Source organism: Chiloscyllium plagiosum, unplaced genomic scaffold (genome assembly GCF_037043375.1).
Source record: "Chiloscyllium plagiosum isolate Xiang-an unplaced genomic scaffold, Cpla_swu_hap1 HiC_scaffold_27, whole genome shotgun sequence".
Lineage (NCBI taxonomy): Eukaryota > Metazoa > Chordata > Chondrichthyes > Orectolobiformes > Hemiscylliidae > Chiloscyllium > Chiloscyllium plagiosum.
The window spans coordinates 9186662-9210764 of NW_028270165.1; the positions used below are offsets into that span (position 1 = coordinate 9186662).

The 24103-nt window shown below is 45.2% G+C and overlaps 1 protein-coding gene across 1 annotated transcript in view; it reads left to right on the top strand.

The window, feature by feature from the left end:
• Window positions 1-24103, top strand: part of LOC148143030 (uncharacterized) — a 143856-nt gene that overhangs the window by 85086 nt on the left and 34667 nt on the right. Inside the window, 1 exon segment of the mRNA XM_087975775.1 lies at window positions 4216-4602. Coding sequence (XP_087831901.1) covers window positions 4216-4602 — 387 coding nt within the window.

Sequence of the window (24103 nt, forward strand, 5' to 3'; positions counted from 1 at the left end):
CTCACACCCATTCTCCTCCCCACAGTTGCTCTATATTTACCTCTGACTCAAGCACCTAACCTGCACATCTCTGGGCACTATAGCTAATTTAGCATGGCCAATCCACCCTAACTTGGACAAAGTTAAAAATCACACAACACCAGGTTAGAGTCCAATAGGATTTTTTTGGAAGGACTAGCATTTGGAGCGCTGCTCCTTCATCAGGTGGTTGCGGAGAATAAGATCAGAAGACAGAATTTATGGAAAATCATTACAGTGACCTGCCACTGAAATGATATATTGAACAAATCTGAATTGTTAAGTCTTTCAACTTTTAGAATGGGTTGCAGGTATCATTAAATCCCATAACTTCTTGTGTGTCACCTTCTCAAGAGCACTTAAGGTTTTATAGCAAAAGGTGACATCTCAGCTCAGACAATGTATTTAAGGTGTGAGGTCAGAATCGGCCTGTATCTCAATCTTGAGTCAGACTGATTCTATTTTAAAAGTGGAATTTACGAAATAGTACATGGATCAACTGCCTGCAGGCTGTACATTTTTATTGCGCAAAATAGAATGGATCTGCAAATACCATTCTGCAAGTACAAATTCTCCCCCATGGACTTATACATGTGTACGCACATGATAGAGAAAAAAGGTCTATTTCTGTGCTGTATAGTTCTATGTCTGTTTGATAACAGATGCCTTATTTCTGTTGGTGTCAATATTGTAAATCACAGCTGGGTACTAATAGTTAGATGTAAGGGAGACAGAATTCCTTAAGTCGGGCACCAGAAGAATCCTGAGAGAGCCCTATTTCAGGTTTACTTCCTCATGAACAAAGCATTAAGCATGATCACCTATTAATTTGTAATTTTGTTTCATTTTTCTTGTTTTATTCCCTGCTATGACTACACTCTGTGTCTGGATGGTTGACAGGCTGGGAGATTGTGGGTTGGGTCTTGTTTTACTGTTCCAAAAGGTGTAAAAGGGGGGTCAAAGCTTGAGCAGAAATCTAGCAAAGCTGAGAACAGATAGACATCCAGATGCCTTTAAATGTTGTAATTGTACCAGTCTCCACACTTCCTCTGCCAGTTCGTTCCATACATGCAACACCCTCTGAGTGAAAAGGTTGCCCCTCAGGTCCCTTTTAAATCATTGTCCTCTTATCTCAAACGTATGCCTTCTAGTTTTGGGCTTCTCTACCCTGGGGAAAACACCTTGGATATTCACCTTATTCATGCCCCTGACAAACATCTGTAAGATCACCCCTCAGCCTCCGATGCTCCAGGGAAAATATCCCTGGCCTATTCAGTCTCTCCCAGTAGTTCAAACTCTCCAAATCTAGCAAAAGCCTTGTAAATCTTTTCTGACGCCATTCAAAGTTTCACAACATCTTTCCTGTAGCAGGGAGACCAGAAGAGAACGCAGTATTCCAAAAGTGGCCTACCCAATGTCCTGTACAGCTGCAATATGCATTGGGTGGCAGGTGGGACTGCACAGGGGATGCTGTGGAATGTGGGGGTCAATGGACGGAGAGCGCTGGGTGTTGTTGGGGAAACAGACAGGGGGCACTGAGGTGACGGGAAATTGACAGGTGCTGCTATAGGTCACGTGGATGAATGGACGGGGCACTGTGGGTGGCGGGGCAGAAAGGACAGGGGATGCTATTTGTGGCGGAGCAGAATAGATAGGAGGCGCTGCAGGTGGTGTGAGGGGCAATGGACCGGGAGAGCTTTGGGTGCCGTGGGCGATTGACGGGGGGGATCTAGACAGAAGGTGCTTTGGGTGGCATAGGGAATGGATGGGGGCGCTCTAGGTGGCAAGAGGAATGGACGGGGCTGCAGTGGGTGCCAGAGGGAATGGCCGGCAGCGCTGTGTGTGGCGTTAGGGAATGGACAGGGGATGCTGTGTGTGGCGGGGGGGAAGAGACAGGCGGCACTGCGGGTGACAGTCTTCAATGGACAGGTGGTGCTGTCACAGAGTGGCAGGGATGTGGATTAAGGGACTTAAAGGGCAAGCTTTTCATGCAGACGGTTGTGTAGGTGTAGAACAGGCTGCCAGGGGAAGTTGTGGAATAGGGTACAATTACAACATTTAAAAGGTGCCTGGATGAATAAATTGGGTTGAGAAGGATCTGGGCCAAATACTGGAAATTCGGATTGGGTCAGATCTTGGACAATTGGTCAGCGTGGATGTGTTGAACTGAAGGGTCTGTTTCCATGCAGTGTCACTCTATAAATTGATTATTTTTATGATCAAAACCAGACCTTTTTTTTACTGAAAATCGTCCTGCTGGATTTTTTTTAGTGCATCAAGTTTCAGGAGATTTGTGGTGGGTAAAAGTGGTGCAAGTCCCCAATCCTGGAAATTCTGGAAAATATAAAGGGGTTATTAAAAATACTTTAACTTTGGGAATACTAGGTCTTGTGGAAATAGTCTATTGTCAAATATTTTCATCTGTCCATCTTCTACAAGGCACAAGTCAGCAATGTAATGGAATACTCTCCCATCAGCTTGGATGGCTGCAGCTTCAATAGTTTTCAAGCAAAGACTTGATACCATCCAGGACAAAATAACCTGCTCGATTGGCGCGATGTCCACATACATTCACTTCCTCTGCTCCACTGTTCAGAAGCAGTAGTGTGTATTATCTATAAGATGCACTGCAGAAATTCACCAAAGATCCTTAGAAAATAGCTTCCAAACCCAGACCCTCCCTCTAGCTAACTCTTCATCCTGCGAGAAGAGAAGGGGGAAAATCTGTTCACTTGTAGCAACTGGATTGAATCCAGCGGGGGATGGGGGGGGCGGCGGAGGGAAATTTGTTCAGTTGTAGCAACTGGACTGAATCCGGGGGGTGGGGGGGGGGGAGGGGGGAGAGAAGAGATCTGTTCACTTGTCGCAACTGGATTGAATTCAGGAAGGGACCAAACTCTGGTATGTCTCTTAATTACCTGGGTGAGGAGAGACGGAAGAATAGCGTCTGAGGGGTGACCTTGTAGACTTACATAAGATTAATTTATAAGACTAATCCGCAATCTAGTTTTGATCAATACGCCGTATCAGTTGCATGACACTGTGATCTTTTTGCTATAAAATCTGTGCCTGATGATCCTGCTCCGCAGCTACCTGATGAAGGAGCAGCGCTTCAAAAGTAGTGCTTCCAAATAAACCTGTTGGACTTTAACCTGGTGTTGTGTGATTTTTAACTTTATCCACCCCAGTCCAACACCAGCTCCTCCACATCATTTCTAGTGAACCCAGCCCAGACTTCCTGGTGCTGCCAGTAAACGTTACAATGGCATGATGCAGTGCCTGCGCTCTTGAAAAATTTACCATTTCTAACGATACTAGCTACTCATTCACTGCTCCTTCTGATACACGACATTGGAAACTTAGTGCAGGAGGCTGAAAGAAATGAGCAGCTTTAAAACAAAAACCTCTTGGAGCTCAAAGCTTTCAATGAGAACCTGAACCCAGCTGTAAGTTCAGGTGACCTCTATTGTGACCCAACTTTGTTACAGCTTCAGATCCCCCCCAGGAAAATCGTGTACAAAAAGTACTTATATTAAAAAAATCAGCTCAAGGTCAAAGCACACACACTCCACTACGTACTCACCGCACCTTTCTTTAATATTGCTCACCACTGAGTTGTCCCTTTGTAATTGGATCCTTAGTACAGCCTCAACCTATAGGAAGTATTTCCTCACACAGCAATTTTAACCCATATCCTGTATCCAAGTAAGTTTCTCCCTGCTCATTTGCCAGGTTGGGGCAGTGTAGAGTCAACCACATAACTTTGGGTTGGAGTCACGTGTAGGCCAGATGAGTAAAGGATGCAGCTGGGACAACTGAGTGAATCCATTCCCACAACGGCAGCATCCTTCCCCAAAAATGATGTAAGTGAATCAGATAGGAGTTTCTCTAGGCCCATCCCCCTGAAAATTGTTTCATTGTTAGATTCGGAACTCCAGATTTCTAACCGAATTCTAATTCCGCCATCTGCAGCGGCAGGATTTGAACCTGGGAATCCCCGGAACTTGGTTAATGACACTCAGCCGTCGCTCCTTCAATCACCCTGCGACAGCATGTGAACTCGCTGGTGCCTCCGCAGGTGGGAGGAACGGGTGAAGCCCTTCCTGCACTCAGGGCAACTGAAGGGCGTCTCCCTGGTATGGACCTGCTGGTGCCTCTGCACATTGCCCACCTGAATGAATTCCTTCCCGCACTCAGGGCAGCAGAAGGGCCTCTCCTCCTCGTGGACCCACTTTTGCTTCAGCTCGTCAGAGGAATTGCTGAAGGCCTTCCCGCACTCGGGGCAGCTTAAGGGTCTCTCCCCCGAGTGGACCCGCCTGTGCCTCAGCAGGGAGGAAGAATTACTGAAGGCTTTCCGACATACAGGACAGCTGAAGGGCCTCTCCCCTGTTTGGACCCGCCAGCGGGTCAGCAAGTGGGAGGTATTGTTAAAGGCCTTCCCATACTCGGGGCAGCTGAAGGGCCTCTCCCCCAGGGTGGTCCAGCTGGTGTCTCAGCAGGTCGGAGTAATGGCTGAAGGCTTTCCTGCACTCACTGCCGGGGAACGGCCTCTCCCCTGTGTCACTGCGCCGATGCGTCTCCAGGGCAAGATGGGAAACGGAAACCTTTCGCACAGTCACCACACTTCCATTGTTTCTCCAATGGGCAGGATTCCTCAGGATTCTCCATAGCCAAAGCTCCTACCGCACACAAACATGTGTGGAGCCTCTCCCCACCGTGAATTCCTCTATCTAGGCCGTTTGACTGTTTCAGACTCCACACAATGTGCTGCAACAGTAGGGTCTCATCCAGTCCTAGTGATGCTGAAAACATACTCCACAGGAACCAAAACGTTTTGCTCCTCACAAAATCACAGTCAAAAATCATTGCAGTCCTGATGGATTGAATGAATGTCAGACTTTGATGTCAAAGTGAGGACTGCAGACACTGGAGAGTCAAACGTGTGGCTCTGGAAAAGCACAGCAGGTCAGGCAACATCCGAGCAGCAGGGCAGTCAATGCTTCAGGCATAAGCCCTTCACTGCTGATTTTGAATATTGCATCTTCAGCTCTTCAGATGCTTTGTAAAGAGAGATTACAAAAGTCATCACTGTCAGTACAGGGTAGAAATTCAGATTTGTTATTCTACAAAAATCTCTCTCTCTCTCTCTCTCTCTTCCCCCCTGCTGTTCTCACTCCACTCTAACTAATTCTCCTGAGGGTACTGATCCAGGATCTTACAGAAAAGCAAAAACATCAAGACGGACATCTCTCTGAATTTTGGATAACTCCACCTGAAGGTTAATGTCTTCCACAACATTGGGATACTGCTGAGTGAGCAGGTCTGATTTTGGGAAGCAAAAAAATGAGTTTGTCAAAATCCCTTCCCTTCAGAGAACCCCCATGAGTTCTCACTGGCCCTGCGAAGGGTAACCCACTCACACCCATTCTCCTCCCCACAGTTGCTCTATATTTACCCCTGACTCAAGCACCTAACCTGCACATCTCTGGGCACTATAGCTAATTTAGCATGGCCAATCCACCCTAACTTGGACAAAGTTAAAAATCACACAACACCAGGTTAGAGTCCAATAGGATTTTTTGGAAGGACTAGCATTTGGAGCGCTGCTCCTTCATCAGGTGGTTGTGGAGAATAAGATCATAAGAAAGAATTTATGGAAAATCATTACAGTGTCCTGCCACTGAAATGATATATTGAACAAACCTGAATTGTTAAGTCTTTCAACTTTTAGAATGGGTTGCAGGTATCATTACTATGTAAATCCCATAACTTCTTGTGTGTCACCTTCTCAAGAGCACTTAAGGTTTTATAGCAAAAGGTGACATCTCAGCTCAGACAATGTATTTAAGGTGTGAGGTCAGAATCGGCCTGTATCTCAATCTTGAGTCAGACTGATTCTATTTTAAAAGTGGAATTTACGAAATAGTACATGGATCAACTGCCTGCAGGCTGTACATTTTTTTTGAGCAAAATAGAATGGATCTGCAAATACCATTCTGCAAGTACAAATTCTCCCCCATGGACTTATACATGTGTACGCACATGATAGAGAAAAAAGGTCTATTTCTGTGCTGTATATTTCTATGTCTGTCTGATAACAGATGCCTTATTTCTGTTGGTGTCAATATTGTAAATCACAGCTGGGTACTAATAGTTAGATGTAAGGGAGACAGAATTCCTTAAGTCGGGCACCAGAAGAATCCTGAGAGAGCCCTATTTCTGGTTTACTTCCTCATGAACAAAGCATTAAGCATGATCACCTATTAATTTGTAATTTTGTTTCATTTTTCTTGTTTTATTCCCTGCTATGACTACACTCTGTGTCTGGATGGTTGACAGGCTGGGAGATTGTGGGTTGGGTCTTGTTTTACTGTTCCAAAAGGTGTAAAAGGGGGGTCAAAGCTTGAGCAGAAATCTAGCAAAGCTGAGAACAGATAGACATCCAGATGCCTTTAAATGTTGTAATTGTACCAGTCTCCACACTTCCTCTGCCAGTTCGTTCCATACATGCAACACCCTCTGAGTGAAAAGGTTGCCCCTCAGGTCCCTTTTAAATCATTGTCCTCTTACCTCAAACGTATGCCTTCTAGTTTTGGGCTTCTCTACCCTGGGGAAAACACCTTGGATATTCACCTTATTCATGCCCCTGACAAACATCTGTAAGATCACCCCTCAGCCTCCGATGCTCCAGGGAAAATATCCCTGGCCTATTCAGCCTCTCCCAGTAGTTCAAACTCTCCAAATCTAGCAAAAGCCTTGTAAATCTTTTCTGACGCCATTAAAGTTTCGCAACATCTTTCCTGTAGCAGGGAGACCAGAAGAGAATGCAGTATTCCAAAAGTGGCCTAACCAATGTCCTGTACAGCTGCAATATGACCTCCCAACTCCTATACTCAATGCTCTGACCAATAAAGGAAAGCACATGAAATGCCCTCTTCACTATCCTGTCTGCCTGAGACTCCACTTTCAAGGAAATATGAACCTGCACTCTACGGTTTCTTTGTTCTACAACACTCCCCTTAACTGTGTCTGTCCTGCCTGGATTGACTAATTTCTCCAAATTAAACTCCATCTGCCAATCCATGATCCATCGATCAATTATAATTCATAGGGAACTCTTTTTCCTCTCTTATTCCCTCAAAGCTGAAAATGTCCATCCCACCCACTCTCCCTCCATTCTCACTTCGCGAAATCTAATCCCTGCTGCACCTCATCTTGAAGGGCCTGGTTCATGCTGATTAACAGGCCTACACTCAGGGGCGATCTAATTGAAAGATAAAGAATACTGAATGGCCTGGACAGAGTGGATGTTGGGAAAATGTTTCCATTGGGAGGACAGACTAGGACCTGAGGGCACAGCTTTAGAGTAAAGGGAAGACCTTTTAGAATGGAGATAAGAAGAAACTCCTTCAGCCAGAGACCGGTGAATCTATGGAATTCTTTGCCACAGAAGGCTGTGGAGGCCACGTCACTGAGGATATTTAAGACGGGGATAGATAGGTTCTTGAGTATCAAGGGGACTGAGGGTTACGGGGAGAAAGTGGGAGAATGGGGTTGAGAAACCCCATCAGTCATGGTTGAATGGTATGTGCAGACCTGATGGGCTGAATAGCCTAATTTCTGCTCCTAAGTCTTATGGTCTATTTCTGTCCTGGACACAGAATTGGGAGCAGTTGTCGGCCATTTGGTCTTTGAAGCCTGCACCAGCATTGAACAGATCATAACTGGATATGAATATCCCTACATTTAGTTTAATAGGCTGGGACTTTTTCACTGGAGCACAGGAGAGGTTTTTAAAATCATGAGGGTGATAGAGGAGGTGAACAGCAGGTATCCTTTCCGACAGGTGGGGCTTCAAGATTCATGAGCAAATTATGAAGGTGAGACAAGAAAAATGTTAAAAAGACTTGAGTTGCACCTTTTTTCTTTTAAGAGAGAGATATGTGTGTGGAATGAATGTCCAGAGGAAGTGGTGGATGCAGGTACAGTTACAATGTTTAAAAGACATTTGGATAGGTACATGAATAGGAAAGGTTCAGAGAGATATGGGGCAAACACAGGCAGGTGGGATTCCTTTAGTTTGAGAACACAGTCAGCATGGTCTATTTGGACTGAAGGATCTGTTTCTATGCTGTATGACTCTGTAACTGTTCTGTACTGGTCTGTACTGGTCTTAAAAGGATTTTCTTGCCTTCCCCGATAAACATCCCTTCTTTCTTGTTCAAAAATCAGATTAACTCAGCCTTGAATATATTCAATGACACCCCAACTGCAGGAAGACATCCCCACTTCTGAACTCAATTCCTCTTGGTAATATACCACTTGCCTTGCTGATGGTTTGCTGCACCTGATTGACAACTGGCAGTGACTGGTGTAGAAGGATGCTGAGGCCCTTTTGTAAATCCACACATCATTCCTGATGAAGGGCTCTTGTTCCTCGGATTCTACCTGACCTGCTGTGCTTTTCCAGTGCCACACTTTCCGACGATGATCTCCAGCATCTGCAGTTCTCACTTTCACCACATCCCAATAGATCACCACTTAAACAATACACCTCCTTTCTACTTTTTTCACAGCAAAGGCTATAACTTCACATTGTGGTACTGTATTTGCCATGTGTTTGCCAATTGTGGCCTTCTCTACAATCGGGGAGACCAAGTGTAAACTTGGGGAACACTTCACAGTGCATCGCAGCTGGGTCCGCAGAGGCCGGCCGGACCTCCCATTTTAATTCCCCTTCCCATTTCCTTTCTGACATGATCATCTTTGGCCTCCTCCATTGCCACAACAAACAAAACTGCAAAATGGAGGAACAACACCTCAACATTGAGTTCTCCAATTTCAAGTAACCTCCTTTCCCATCCCGATCCCCTCTCCCACCCTGCCACCAACCAGATTCCTTCCTCCCATTGACCAACCAGGTGTTCACCTGTCCCCATTTCCCCACCCTGCCCCCAGCACCCACTTGTTCTGCAGCTCCCACGCTCAGTCCTGAAGAAGGTTTACACCCAAAACATCAACTTGTCCACCTCCTGACGCTGCCTGGCTTGCTGTGTTCTTCCAGCATCCTGCCTGTGTATTTTGCCAATTCAGACATTGATCTGGACCAATATTTCCCGAGTCTGCCCCCTCCTTACCTTTCAGTTGCTACAAGTCAACAATTTATAGAATCCCTGCAGGTGTGGAAAGAGGCCTTTCAGCCCAACAAGTCCACACCAAACCTCCAAAGAGCAACCCATCCAGATCCATTGCCTTACTCTATTACTCTCAATTTACCCTGACTAATGCACCTAACCGACACATCCCTGATTACTATGGGCAATTTAGCATGGCCAATTCACCTAATCTCTCCGTCTTTGGATTGTGGGATGACTACGGAGCACTTGGAGGAAACCCACGCCCCTTAATTTAAGAAATAAAAATAAATGGAAAAACGGAGTCGGAAAAGAGAATTATGTGCTCACAGAAGTTGGACAGAGGAAGGAAGTTGCAGTCCAGAGTGAAGCACAATCTTCATTGAGAGGAGCAGCAGCAACTTCAGAAGCTCATGGTCCAACTTTCGCATTTAGACAATGGGGGCTCTGATTGACGGGAGGACCAGTCATCTTCCGGTCCTCTTGGTTTCCTATTGGTTCATCAAAAGTAGGTCGCGCGCCTTTTCCGCGGACAGCAAGGAACATGCGCAGTGATTTGTTGACACTGATAAACATGCGTAGTGCCTTACTGACACCGTAAAGCATGCGCAGTATGCTCCGTAGAGATGCTGCTGTTACTGACAGTTGTGTCCAAATGTCAATAGGAGAAAAAGAGGGTCGATCCACAATTTTTTTCCTTTTGCATTCTGTCTGGCTGCTCAACATTATTATGCCTTTTCCTCAGGGTAGTAGAAGGGGCGAATCCAGAATTAGAAGCATAGGTTTAGGGTGAGGGGTGGAAGATTTATGAGGGACCGAAGGGGCGACTTTTCACAGAGGGTGGTGTGTGTTTGGAATGAGCTGCCGGAGGAAGTCGTGGTAGCTGGTACAATTACAACATTCAAAAGGCATCTGGATGGAAGGGTTTAGAGGGATATCGGCCAAATTAGGATATCTGGTCGGCCTGCACTGAAGGTTTTGTTTCCGTGCTTTACAACTCTAATTCACAAGGGGGACCAATTTCACGTGACTAGGTGTAGGCCATTCACCCCTTACAGCCTGTCCTGAGCTGTAGCTTAACTGCGCATATTTCACTGCAAGTTTCAGAACGATTTCAGGAGCTCTTTTTTAAAAAATGTACGTGCTTTCAGACTTTAACGATGTTTCTAACTATAACATTTTAGCTATTCTCACTTTTAAAGATTAACCATTTCTCGTCCCTCCGGTCTCCCAGGTAGAGTCATCACATATATTTTGTCTCTCTCTCTCACTCTCTTCTTAGAAGGGCTTGATACAGCGACCAAAGAGGGCTCAAGGCACGAGAAAGGACGGGGGGTGGGTTTGTGGGCTGGGGAGAAAAGAGGCAGAATGTACAGGGGAGCAGAGGGTGGGGGTAGAGAAATACGGTGAGGGGGTGGGACAGAGGATGGCAGAACAGAGAATGTGAGAGGGGCCACAGAGGGAGAATGGGGGAGGCAGAGTGTTGGGAAGGAATGAGAGAGAATAGTGTGGGGTGCAGAGTGTGAGGAGAGAGCGAATGGTTGGGGGTGCAGAGCGTGGGGAGAGAGAGAATGGATGGGGTGCACTGAGTGGGGAGAGAAAGGACAGGGGCAGAAGATGGGGAGATAGAATGGACCGGGTGTTCGGAGTAGAGAGGGATAATGGACAAGAAGCTGGGGATAGAGACAGAATGGACTTGGAGTGCATTGGGTGGCAGGTGGGACTGGACAGGGGATGCTGTGGATTGTGGGGGTCAATGGACAGAGAGCGCTGGTGGTTGTTGGGGAAATAGACAGGGGGCACTGAGGTGACGTGGCAGAAAGGACAGGGGATGCTGTTTGTGGCAGAGCAGAATAGATAGGAGGTGCTGTAGGTGGCATGGGGTGCAATGGACCGGGAGAACTTTGGGTGCCGTGGGTGATTGACGGGGGGAACTAGACAGAGGGTGCTTTGGGTGGCATAGGGAATGGATGGGGGCGCTGTAGGTGGCATGGGGAATGGACAGGGCTGCAGTGGGTGCCAGAGGGAATGGCCGGCGGCGCTGTGTGTGGCGGGATGGAAGGGACAGGAGGTGTTGTGGGTGGCGTTGTGGAATGGACAGGGGACGCTGTGTGTGGCGGGGGGGAAGAGACAGGCGGCACTGCGGGTGACAGTCTTGAATAGACAGGTGGTGCTGTCACAGAGTGGCAGGGATGTGGATTGAGGGACTTAAAGGGCAAGCTTTTCATGCAGACGGTTGTGTAGGTGTAGAACAAGCTGCCAGGGGAAGTTGTGGAGTTGGGTACAATTACAACATTTAAAAGGTGCCTGGATGAATAATTTGGGTTGAAAAGGATCTGGGCCAAATATTGGAAATTCGGATTGGGTCAGATCTTGGACAATTGGTCAGCGTGGATGTGTTGAACTGAAGGGTCTGTTTCCATGCAGTGTCACTCTATGAATTGATTCTTTTTATGATCAAAACCAGACCTTTTTTGTTTTACTGAAAATCGTCCTGCTGGATTTTTTTTTAGTGCACCAAGTTTCAGGAGATTTGTGGTGGGTAAAAGTGGTGCAAGTCCCCAATCCTGGAAATTCTGGAAAATATAAATGGTTATTAAAAATAGTTTAACTTTGGGAATACTAGGTCTTGTGGAAATAGTCTATTTGTCAAATATTTTCATCTGTCCATCTTCTACAAGGCACAAGTCAGCAATGTAATGGAATACTCTCCCATCAACTTGGATGGCTGCAGCTTCAACAGTTTTCAAGCAAAGACTTGATACCATCCAGGACAAAATAACCTGCTCGATTGGCGCGATGTCCACTTACATTCATTTCCTCTGCCCCACTGTTCAGAAGCAGTAGTGTGTACTATCTACAAGATGCACTGCAGAAATTCACCAAAGGTCCTTCGAAAATAGCTTCCAAACCAACAACTACTTCCATCTAGAAGGACTAGGACAACAGATACTTGGGAACACAACCTCTTGCAAATACCCCTCCAAGCCACTCACCATCTTGACTTGGAAACGTACCGCTATTCTTTCAGTGTTGCTAGGTGTAAATCCTGGAATTCCCTCCCTAAGGGCATTGTGGGTCATCATACAACATATAGACCTCAGCAGTTGAAGAAGGCAGCCCACCACCACCACAAGGGGAATAAAATGCTGGCCAGCCAGCAACGCCCATTTACCACGAGTAACTTTTAATAAATCGTTGAAACAGAGCGTTGAATTGTGCAAACTAAAGAAAAATTAACGTTAAGGAGGGACAGATGGAGGGCATTGATTCGGTCCTTATTTGAGGACAGATAAGGAACAATATACTGGCACTGAATTGGAAATAGAGTTTAGAGTATTTCATTCAGTGTATCATTTAAAATCGATTAAATGTTGGCTCCTAACGTGTACTTCAATATCACGTGAATAGTATGATTAAGACGGCATGTGGGACACTTCATTTCACCTCGTTACTGGCGGCTATATCTCCCACAATCCCATGCGCTATAGAACCCGCTCTGTCGGTCGCAGGCAGTGCGCATGTGTGAAATCGGAATGGGGCCCGCCCACATTGTTCTGATGGACGGCAGACCAACCTTTGATCCTGATGAAGGGCTTCTGCTCAAAATGTCGATTTTCCTCCTCCTCGGAAGCTGCCTGATCTGCTGTGCTTTTCAAGCACCATTCTAATCTAGACTCTGATCTCCAGCATCTACTGTCCTCACTTTCGCCTTCGCCAACCTTTGGGAAACCCTGGAGGACCGGAAAGAGTCTGGTCCTCCTGCCAATCAGAGTCTGGTCCTCCTGCCAATCAGAGTCTGGTCCTCCTGCCAATCAAAGAGTGTTCTAGCTAGGAGGATAAAGAACTGGTTGAGCAACAAGAGACAGACAGTAGTAGTTGAAGGGAGTTTCTTGAAATGGAGAAAGGTGACCAGTTCCACAGGGATCAGGGCTCTGGAAGAGAGCACTGCTGGTATGATTAGCACATTTGCAGATGACACAACGATTGGTGGAGTAGCGGAAAGCATAAGGGATTGTCAAAGAATACAGGAGAATATAGATAGACTAGAGAGTTAGGCAGAGAAGTGACAGATGGAGTTCAATCCAGGCAAATATGAGGTGATGCATTTTGGCTAGTCTAATTCTTGAGCAAATTATACAGTGAACAGAAGAGCCTAGGGAAAAGTTGATGAGCAGAGAGATCTGGGAGTGCAGGTCCATTGTCCCCTGAAGGTTGCTGCACAGGTGGATAGAGTGGTCAAGAAGGCATATGATATGCTTGCCTTCATCAGACAGGGTGTTGAATATAAGAGCTGGCAGGTCATGTTAAAAGTTTAAATGATGTTGGTTCGACTGCTTTGAGAATATTGTGTACAGTTCTGGTCGCCACATTATCAAAATGATGTGGACAATTTGGAGAGGGTGCAGAGAAGGTTTATGAGGATGTTGCCTTGTATGGAAGGTGCTAGCTATGAAGAAAGGTTGAGTAGGTTAGGTTTATTTTCATTAGAAAAAAGGAGATTGAGGGGGGACCTGATTGAGGTTTACAAAATGATGAAGGATATAGACAGGGTAGATAGAGATGAACTTTCTTTCCCAGGATGAAAGATTCAATAACGAGAGGTGAAAAGTTTTTAAGGGTGGTGGGTGTCTGGAATGCATTGCCAGCAGAGGTAGTAGAGGCAGGCACGGTAAATTCATTTAAAATGCACCTGGACAGATGCATGAGTAGGTGGGGAACAGAGTAATACAGATGCTTAGGAATTGGGCAACAGGTTTAGACAGACAGAAGATTTGGATTTGCTCAGGCTTGGACAGCTGAAGGGCATATTCCTGGACTATAAAATTTCTTTGTTTTATCTGTGAGCACAACACCCTCTTTTCTCACCCTCCCCTCCTTTTCTATTTGTCATCCTCGAGTTCAACTGTTGGTTTGTTGCAGCTGGAGGGAAAGCAAGTCAATCCAGGGGAGGGGACAGTCTCTGGAAAATGTTGGTCTCGATCTGTGTCTATTAAAGACATTGAGAGGCTTTGTTTCCTCAACTTGACACATTTATTTGTCTCGTAAAAAGGATGGCCTCTTGATCTGCAGTCAGAAAAGATACAAGAATGTAGGTAAAAACTATGACTGCAGATGCTGGAAACCAGAGTCCAGATTAGAGTGGTGCTGGAAAAGCACAGCAGGTCAGGCAGCATCCGAGGAGCAGGAAAATCAACGTTATTCCTGATCAAGAGCTTTTGCCCAAAACGTCGATTTACCTGCTCCTCGGATGCTGCCTGACCTGCTTTGCTTTTCCGGCACCACTCTAACATAGATACAAGAATATTGGATCTACATGAGAAACGGCACTGGTCAGGGGTGAGATTCCCTCTGAGAGTTCTTTGTGAGAGCTTTTTGACTTGATTTATTGCCATATGTCCCACATTGAGTTGGTGGAGTTGTGGGTAGTGTGGAGGGCTGATCTAGTTTGCAATTAGACATTGACAAGATGCAGAACTGGGCTGATAAATGGCAGATGGAGTTCAACGTGGGAAAATGTGAAGTTATTCACTTTGGAAGGTCGTATTTGAATGCAGAATACAGGGTTAAAGGCAAGATTCTTGGCAGTGTAGAGGAACAGAGAGATCTTGGGGTCCATGTCCACTGATCCCTCAAAGTTGCCATGCAGATTGATAGGGCTGTTATGAAGGCGTATTTTATGTTGGCTTTCATTAGCAGGAGGACTTCGTGTAAATGCTATGAGGCTATTCTGCAGCTCCGTAGAATCTTGCAGCTCCGTAGACCACACTTGCAATATTGTGTTCAGTTCTGGTTGGCTCATTGTCGGAAAGATGTGGATGTTTAGAGAGGATGCAGAGGAGATTTACCAGGATGCTGACTGCACTGGAGGACATGTCTTATGAAAAAAGGTTGAGGGAGCTAACGCTTTTCTCATTGGAGCGAAAAAGGATGGAGGTGACTTGATAGAGGTGTACAAGATGTTGAGAGGCATAGATAGAGTGGATAGCCTTGGCAGAAATGCCCTTACAAGAGGGAATAAGTTTCAGGTTATTGGAGGAAGGTTCAGGGGAGATGTTAGAGAATGGTGGATGCATGGAATACACTGCCAGCGGTTATAGTACAATCAGATACATTAGGGACATTTAACCAACTCTTGTATAGGCACGTGGAAGTTAGTACAATGAAGGATATGTAGGTTAGTTTGATCTAAGAGTAGGATAAAGGGTCGGCACTACGTCGAGGGCCAAAGGGCCTATACTGTGTTGTATTGTTCTATGTACCTAAGTGCAGTCAAAAGTTTTGATTTGTGAGCAGTACAGTCAGATCCTAGCAAACAAGGACATGCAGGTCATACTGTGCTTAGACAGAGCGAGGCGTGTAGGATTATGGCTGCACAGAAGGTGCACAAAAGCAAGGTCAACATCAGATTTCAAATTCATGAGTTACATTCAACAGTCTAATAATGGCAGGGAAGAAGTTATTCTCAAACTTTTGGTTCGTATGTTCAAGCTTCTGTATCTTCTGCCTGACAGAAGAGGGTGTAGGAGATCATTCCTGGGTGCCAGGGCGGGGGTGGCTGCGGGAATAATGTTGGCAGCCTTTCCACGACAATGAGAAGTGAAGATGAATTCCATGGATGGAAGGTTAGCTTCCAGGATGGACTGTACTGTGCACACAACCTTCTGTAGTTTCTTCTGGTCCTGGGCAGAGCAGTTGCTGTTGCAGGCCGTGATGCACCCAAACACAATGCTTTCTATGGTGTATCTGTAAATGTTGGTGAGGATCCTTATGGACATGCTGAATTTTTAAGCCTCATGTGGAAGAAAATGCATTGTTGTGCCTTCTTGAATGTTACATGGGTAGGTTTGGATATTCAGCCGCTCCTTTCTCATTCTTATTAACTCCTTCACTTGAAGTAGTCACACAGTCAGTTTCATACCTGGTGCTAATATTTTTTGAAGGATTTCTTCAGGAGGATGAAATATTACAAGCGGCAAAGATAGTGTACATACATAATATGAAGTCTTTAAACTTATAGAGTCATAGAGATGTATAGCATGGAAACAGACCCTTCGGTCCAACCCATCTATGCCGACCAAATATCCCAACCCAATCTAGCACCACCTGCTAGCACCAGGCCCATATCCCTCCAAACCCTTTCTATTCATATAGCCATCCAAAAGGCGCTTAAATGTTGCAATTGTACCAGCTTCCACCACTTCCTCTGGCAGCTCATTCCATACACGTACCACCCTCTGTGTGAAAAGGTTGCCCCTTAGGTCTCTTTTATATCTTTCCCCTCTCACCCTAAGCCTATGCCCTCTAGTTTTGGACTCCCCGCCGGAGGATTGTTCCATTCCTGGTCGGGGTGGTGGTGCGGGGCGGCGAATGGGGATGAAAAGGATGCTGTCACTCATGGGGGTGGGGGTGGAGGTGAGGAAGAATCATCCCATGGACATGGGAAAAGGAGAATTGTACAGTTCAGACGGGGAGGGTTGTTTCATTCATGGCGGATGTGGGTAGGGGAGAACTTTACCATTGACAGTTGGAAGGATTGTACCATTCGGAGACGGGAGAATTGCACCCTACATGGGTGAGGGAGGAAAGGATTGTACCATTGAGAGGGAAGGATTGCATCATTCATGGGGAGGGGTAGAAAGGATAGGATGATTGTACCATTCGGGGTGGGGGGGGGGGTGAGGTGCAGAGGGGAAGGAGAGGATTGTACCATTCTCGTCGGGGGATGTGGATTGTACCGTTCACAGAGAATTATTTATTTTTATTTTCCAGAATTTCTAGGATACAGGACATGTGCCTACTTCACTCACCACAAATCTCCTGAAACTGAGTGCACTAAAAAAATCCAACAGGAAGATTATCAGCAAAAAGGCCTGCTTTCAGTCATAGAGTGAGAGACATAGAGTCACACTGCACAGAAACAGACCCTTTGGATCAACTCATTCATGCTGACCAGATGTCCCAAACTGACCCAGTCCCAAGTTACTGCATTTGGCCAAAATCGCTCTACACCCAAACTATTCATCCATTCGCCTTTTAAATATTGTAATTGGACCAACCACCATCACTTCGTCTGGCAGCTCATCCCAAACAAGCACCACCCTCTGTGTCCAAACATTGCCCTTTCGGTCCTTTTTTAATCTTTCGCCCTCTCACCTTCAACCTATGCCTTCTAGTTTTTGACTCCCTCATCCTGGGAAATAAGACCTTGGCTATTCGTCCTATCTGTGACGCTCATGATTTTAGAAACCTTTAATAATGTTACTACTCAGACTATGACGCTCCAGGTTTTAAAAAGCCCCAGCCTCTCCCTACAACTCAAAACCACCAGTCCCAGCAACATCCCTGTAAATCTTACTGCTTCACCATTCAATAATGGCCGGTACGCTCCTCACCCCCATTTTCCTGCATTCTCCCCATAACTCTTCAACCCATCACCAATTAAAAACCTATTTCACACCTCTTCAAATTTATTCACTGTCCCAGCTTCGACCACTTTGGGGGAGCGAATTCCACAGATTCACAACCCTTTGGGAGAAGTAGTTTCATGCAACTCTGTTTTAAATTTGCTCCCTCTTGTCCTAGTCTGTGACCTCTCCTAGAATGCCCCATAAGAGGGTGCGTCCATTCCATGTCTACTTTATCCATACCTTTTATCATCTTGAGTACCTCAATTTGATCTTCTCTCATTCTTCTAAATTCTCAAAAGTATCGGTCTAAACTTTTCAATTTCTCTTCATTGGACAACCTTTGTGGGTGGCACGGTGCGCCAGAGACCTGGGTTCAATTCCCGCCTCAGGCGACTGACTGTGTGGAGTTTGCATGTTCTCCCCGTGTCTGCGTGGGTTTCCTCCGGGTGCTCCGGTTTCCTCCCACAGTCCAAAGATGTGCAGGTCAGGTGAATTGGCCATAATAAATTGCCCGTAGTGTTAGGTTAGGGGTATGGGTGGGTTACGCTTCGGCGGGTCGGTGTGGACTTGTTGGGCCGAAGGGCCTATTTCCACACTGTAATGTAATCTAATCTATATTTAAAAAATCTGTGGGATCAATCTAGTGGACCTCCTGTGAACTGCATCTTTTCTGAAATAAGGGTTTTAGAACTAGCCAAATCCTTCAGGTGTGGTTTCAGCAATACCATGTACAGTTGCAGCAACACTTCCTTAACCTTATATCCTATTCCTTTACCTGTAAAACCCAACATTCCATTCGCTATCTTTATTATCTGCTGTACCTGCATGCTAGTTTTCTGTGACACATGAACGAGGATACCCAGATCCCTGTGCATCAGATCACGCCAAAGCCTCTCACCACTTAGATAATAGGTCTCTTTCCTGTTTTTGTGACCAAAATGCATGACCTTGCACTTATCTACCGAACTCCATCTGCCAAATTTTGGCTCACTCACCTAACCTATCTATATCTAGTTGTAAGGTTCTTATTTCCTCAATGCAATTTACCATCATGCCTATTTTGTGTCATCTGCAAATTAGGCTATAATGCCTTTCATCCCTGTATATAGATTGTAAATAGTTGGGCTCCAAGGACCCAACCCTGTGGCACGTCAACAGTTACATCTTGCCATCCAGAATAAAAACGCCATCGATTCAGACTGTCTGTCTCCTCCCCATCAGCTTGTCACCTATTCAAGCAGATAAATCACCCCTAATCTCATATGATCCCACCTGTGAATTGACCTTTTGAGTGGCACTTTCACAAATGCCTTCTGGAAGGCCAGATATATTACATCTACAGGATCCCCATTATCCAATTCGCTTGTTATATCTTCAAAGAACTTAGTCAAACCTGATTTGCCCTTCATTAAACCATGCTGACTCTGCTGGATGGAGTTTTGAATTTCCAAACGTCCTGATATTGCTTCCTTTATAATTGATACGAATACCTTCCCAACATCAGATACTATACTAACTGGTCTGCAATTTCCTATATATTGCCTCCCTCCCTTTTTAAATACCGATGTTTCATTAACATTTTTCCAATCAACTGGAAACATAACATCATAAGATATAGGAGCAGAAATCAGGCCATTCAGCCTATCGAGTCTGCTCCACCATTCAGCCATGGCTGATAAGTTTCTCAACTCCATTCTCCCGCTTTCTCTCCGTAACCTTTGTTCACATTGTCAACCAAGAATCGACCTATCTCAGTCTTAAATACACTCAATTAGTCTTTCTCCTGTCCAGAATTTTGGAATATTGTAACTACTGTTTCCACTATTTCCGCCATTACTTCCTTTAGTACCCTAAAATGTAGGCCATCAGGCCCAGTGAACTTGTCTACCCTTAATCCTCATAGTGCACCTATCGACGTTGATTGTTTAAGTGCTACGCTTTCTATGGCTTCTGCCTTGGCTGTTCCAATAAGTACTGCTGTCATCCAAGATGAAAACTGAGGAAAAGTATTAATTTAGAAGCTCTACCATTTCAGTATTCCCCCGATTAACTCACCGGTTTCATCTTCCAAGGGACCAACATTTACTCTGTTCCCTTTAGCATACGACTAGAAGCGTTTGCTTTTCTTTTTGATATTTTGTGCTAGGTTTCTTTGGTTACTTTACCTACTTTTATTCATTTTATTAGTATCCCATTGTTTATGTCTGAAAGTTTCCCAATGTTTCAGCTTTCCAGACGTCTGGAATACCATTTCTGTACAGGCTGAAAATTGAAAACATACTTTTGTTCAAACTGAAAATAAACCCATCTATCAGGTGGCTGGGGGCGGGCAAACCTATCGCCCCGCTCCCATTGTTTTCAAATTCTTGGAAGACTCGTCCAATCACGTCCCTTCAGCTGGTGATGACATCACCCTTATTCTCAACCCCCCGCCCAAACGCGTCTCGTGTCCGGTGATCCTCCTTCAGAACAGGACCAGGTTTCAGGAACATCCCGGGGAGGTCGCCAGGCCCGAGCGCCAAGACCTGGCTCCTGCCCCCGGGGAGGGGAGACAGTGAGACAGGGTAGGATTGGGAACCGCGGGAGGAGGGAGACTGGGGAGTTTATAAACTCCGAGGGGGAGGTCTCAGGCCGCGAATAAAAGCCCCACAGGTCAAGTATTTATTGGAGAAGGAGATCTCGGGTTGCCCGGGTAACCGGCCGCCATCTTTGTGAGGGTAAGGCGCATGTTGTCTTGGGGTGGGCGGCCATCTTGGTGAAGGCACCATCCACGGTCATTTCCGGGAGAGAACTCCAACCTCGTGACAGCCTTTGTGTCAACTAGAATTTCCTCATTTCACTTTGAGAGACCTGGCGCTGAGGGTATATCTGCCCTTAACACAGGAAAAGGGAGTGAGAGAGAGATCCTGAATTTGAGTTGAATGTGATAATTTGTGGCGCTGGACAAGAAAGTGGTGATCGCAGTGACCTGGAGAGTATTGACGTGTTGATGTTTTCAGTTTGTAGACTGGAGAAAAGAGAATACACCAGGAGTGGAAGAAAGACATGAGGAAGTGGATGTGAATTTCAATGCAGGAGGAGAGACAATGTGTAGGATTGAAATTTTTAATACTTCCAGCTAGTAGAGAAGAAAAGTGTTCTGTGGAAAGTAGAACTGTCCCCTGAGCTTTTAATCTTGTACTCAGTGACATCTTTTGTAGATTTAGTTTAGTGGATGTCACAAGTTTCAGATGGGAAACTCAAGACAAACATCATAGAGTCATAGAGATGTACAGCACAGAAACAGACCATTCAATCCAACCAGTCCATGCCAACCAGATATTCCAACCTAATCTTGTCCCACTTGCCAGCACCCAGCCCATATATCTCCAAACCCTTCGTATTCATATACCTATCCAGATGCCTTTTAAGTGTTGCAATTTCACCAGCCACCACTATTTCCTCTGGAAGCTCATTCCATACATGCAACACCCTCTGTGTGAAAAAGCTACCCCTTGGGACTCTTTTATATCTTTTCCCGCTTACTCTAAACGTATGCCTTCACCTCAGGGAAAAGACTTTATCTATTTATCCTATCCATGACTCTCATGATTTTATAAACTTCTATAAGGTCACTGCTCAGACTCCGACTCTCCAAGAAAACAGCACCAGTCTGTTTGACTTCTCCCTGTGGCTTAAATCCTCCAACCCTAGCAACATCCTTCTGATAGGAAAGAGACTAGAATTGCATGCAATATTCCAAAAGTGGCCTAACCAATGTCCTGAACAGCTGCAAAATGACTTCCCAACTCCTGTACTCAATGCTCTGACCAATAAAGGAAACAATACCAAATGCCACCTTCACTATCCTAAATACCTGCGACTTTACTTCCAAGGAGCTATGAACCTGCACTCCATGGTCTGGTTGTTCAGTAACACTCCCCAGGACCTTCCTGTTAAGTGTGTAAGCCCTGCTAAGATCAGCCCAAGGTTTGACAATTGGATGACTTATCTCAGTCCATACCCTGGAGTTTGGATTATCAGGTGCTGGGGCTTTGTAAACTTTTAATCCCATCAATTTCCCCAACATCTACTCAGTTCTGCTCTCGATGGACCATGTGTTCGCCAAAAGTTTGGGGATGTTACTTGTGTCCTGCTTTGATGATACAAGCAACATGTGTGGTTAATTGGTCTGCCATCTCTTTGATCCACATGAGAACTTTGCCTGTTCTCATTTGTAATTATTTTCACTAATCCTTTTTTGTTTGTCTTTACATACCCCATTTTCCCCTTTTTAATCAATCTTTTTGCTGAAAGCAGAAGTGCTCCCAGTCTTCAGATCTGCTTTTCCTTGGCCAATTTGTACGCCATTTCTTTGGATCCAGTACGATCCATGATGTCCCTTGTTAGCCGTGGCTGGACCACCTTTTGTATTTTATTTTGCCAGACAGGAAGGGACAACTATTGCAGTTCCTCCAGGAGCTATTTAAATGTTTGTCATTTTTTTTTAATAATGTTCCCTCATTTGTTGTGGCCTGTTTGTGCCTTTGCCATTGTAATTTTCTCGCTTTAGATTTAAGTCCCCAATCACAGAATCAACTCTGTTCCTCTCCACCTTAATGGAAAGTTCTCTCTCTGTTTTTCACTCTTCCGTAAGGGGCCTCTCTCAGCTACGTTGCAAATTATTTCCTTCTCGGTGAAGGAATTAGCATTTTGGAACTAAATTACCATTGCCCAACAGCCACTTTTGGAATGTTGCATGCAATTCTGGTCTCCCTCCTATTGGAAAGATGTTGTGAAACTTGAAAGGGTTCAGAAAAGATTTACAAGAATATTGCCAGGGTTGAGAGATTTGAGCTATAGGGAGAGGTTGAATAGGTTAGGGCTGTTTTCCTTGGAGTGTGAGAGGCTGAGGGGTGGCCTTATAGATGTTTACAAAATCATGAGGGGCATGGATAAGGTAAATAGACCATCTCTTTTCCTGGGGATAGGGGAGTCCGAAGTGAGAGGGTCATCGGTTCACCATTGGGGGATGTGGAGGGGGATGGTGGGTGGGGGGGGGGGGGGGGGGTAGCGAGATTAAAAGGGAGCAGAAGGGCAACTTTTTCATTCAGAGGGTGGTGCATGAAAGGAATGAGCTGTCAGAGGAAGTGATGCAGGCTGGTACAATTACAATATTGAAAAGGCATCTGAATGAGGAAAACGAATAAGAAGGGCTTAAAGGGTTATCGGCTAAGGTGCTGGCAAATGGGACTAATTGATTTAGGATATATTTTCTGTACGGATGAGTTGGTCTGAAGGGTCTGTTTCTGTGCTGTATATCTCCATGACCCTGGCTTTCCAACAATGCTCGTCATGTCTGTATGTTTAGTTTCTCTCGAGTGTTGGTGTTATTGCCTTGATGTCTCACCTCCTCCACACCCACCCTTTTTTTTTACTGGGGATGTTAACAATTTAATGTCTGGTTCTTCATCAAGAAGCTGCATTGCTGGTTCACCCCGAATTGACACACCCTTTTGTGTTTGCTTCCCAAAATCAGACCTGATCATTCTCAGCAGTACCATGGTGTTGTGAAATATATTAACTGTTGGATGGGGTTATCCAAATTCAGAGATGCCAGTTTTGACGTTTTTTGCTTTTTCTGTCTGTGAGATCCTGAATCAGCATCTTCAGGAGAATTAGTTCAAGCAGAGTGAGAACACAGGGAGTGGGAGAGTGGGATCGTGCTTTCAATTTTGTGGAATAACAAAAGCAAAAAATGTTCCTCAAAGTAGAATTGCATATTCTGAATTTCTACCCTGGACTGACAATGCTCTGACCTTGTGCTGTATAAAAAGCAGCTACGTTTTCTATGCCTTTTTGCTGGGAGGATCTGAAGCTGTAGTAAAGTTGGGTTGCAATAAAGATTACCTGAACTTACCACCAGTCTCAGACTCATGGAAGCTTTGAGCTGCAACAGGTTTTTTGTTTTAAAACTGCTCATTTCTTTCAGCCTCCTGCACTAAGTTTCCAATGTTGTGTATCAGTTGCAGCAGTGAATGAGTAGCCAGTATGGTTAGAAATTTTCCAGGAGTGCAGGTACTGCGTTATGTCGTCAGCATTGTAAGGTTTATAGACCGCACCAGGTGTGGGCTGTGTTCACTGGAAACAATGTGGAGGAGTCGATGTTGGACTGGGGTGGATACAGTTAAAAATCACACAAAACCAGGTTATAGTCTAACAGGTTTATTGGGAAGCACTAGCTTTTGGAGTGCTGCTCCTTCAGGTAGCTGTGGAGCAGGATCATAAGACACAGATTTTATAGAAAAGATCAGTGTCGTACAACCGGGCTATATTGAACAACCTTAGATTGCGGTTTAGTCTTTAATCTTTTAGAATGGGTTTTGGTTCATTAATATGTAAAGCCCAGAAGTACTTTGAAGTCAGGTTCTCGAGATGACTTAAGGTTTTATAAAAATCGGTGACATCACAGCTCAGTACATGAACGGTGTGAGGTTAGAGTCTGAAGATTGTCTGTATCCCAATCAGACTGGTTCCATTTCCAAAGTAGGAAGTTTTAAA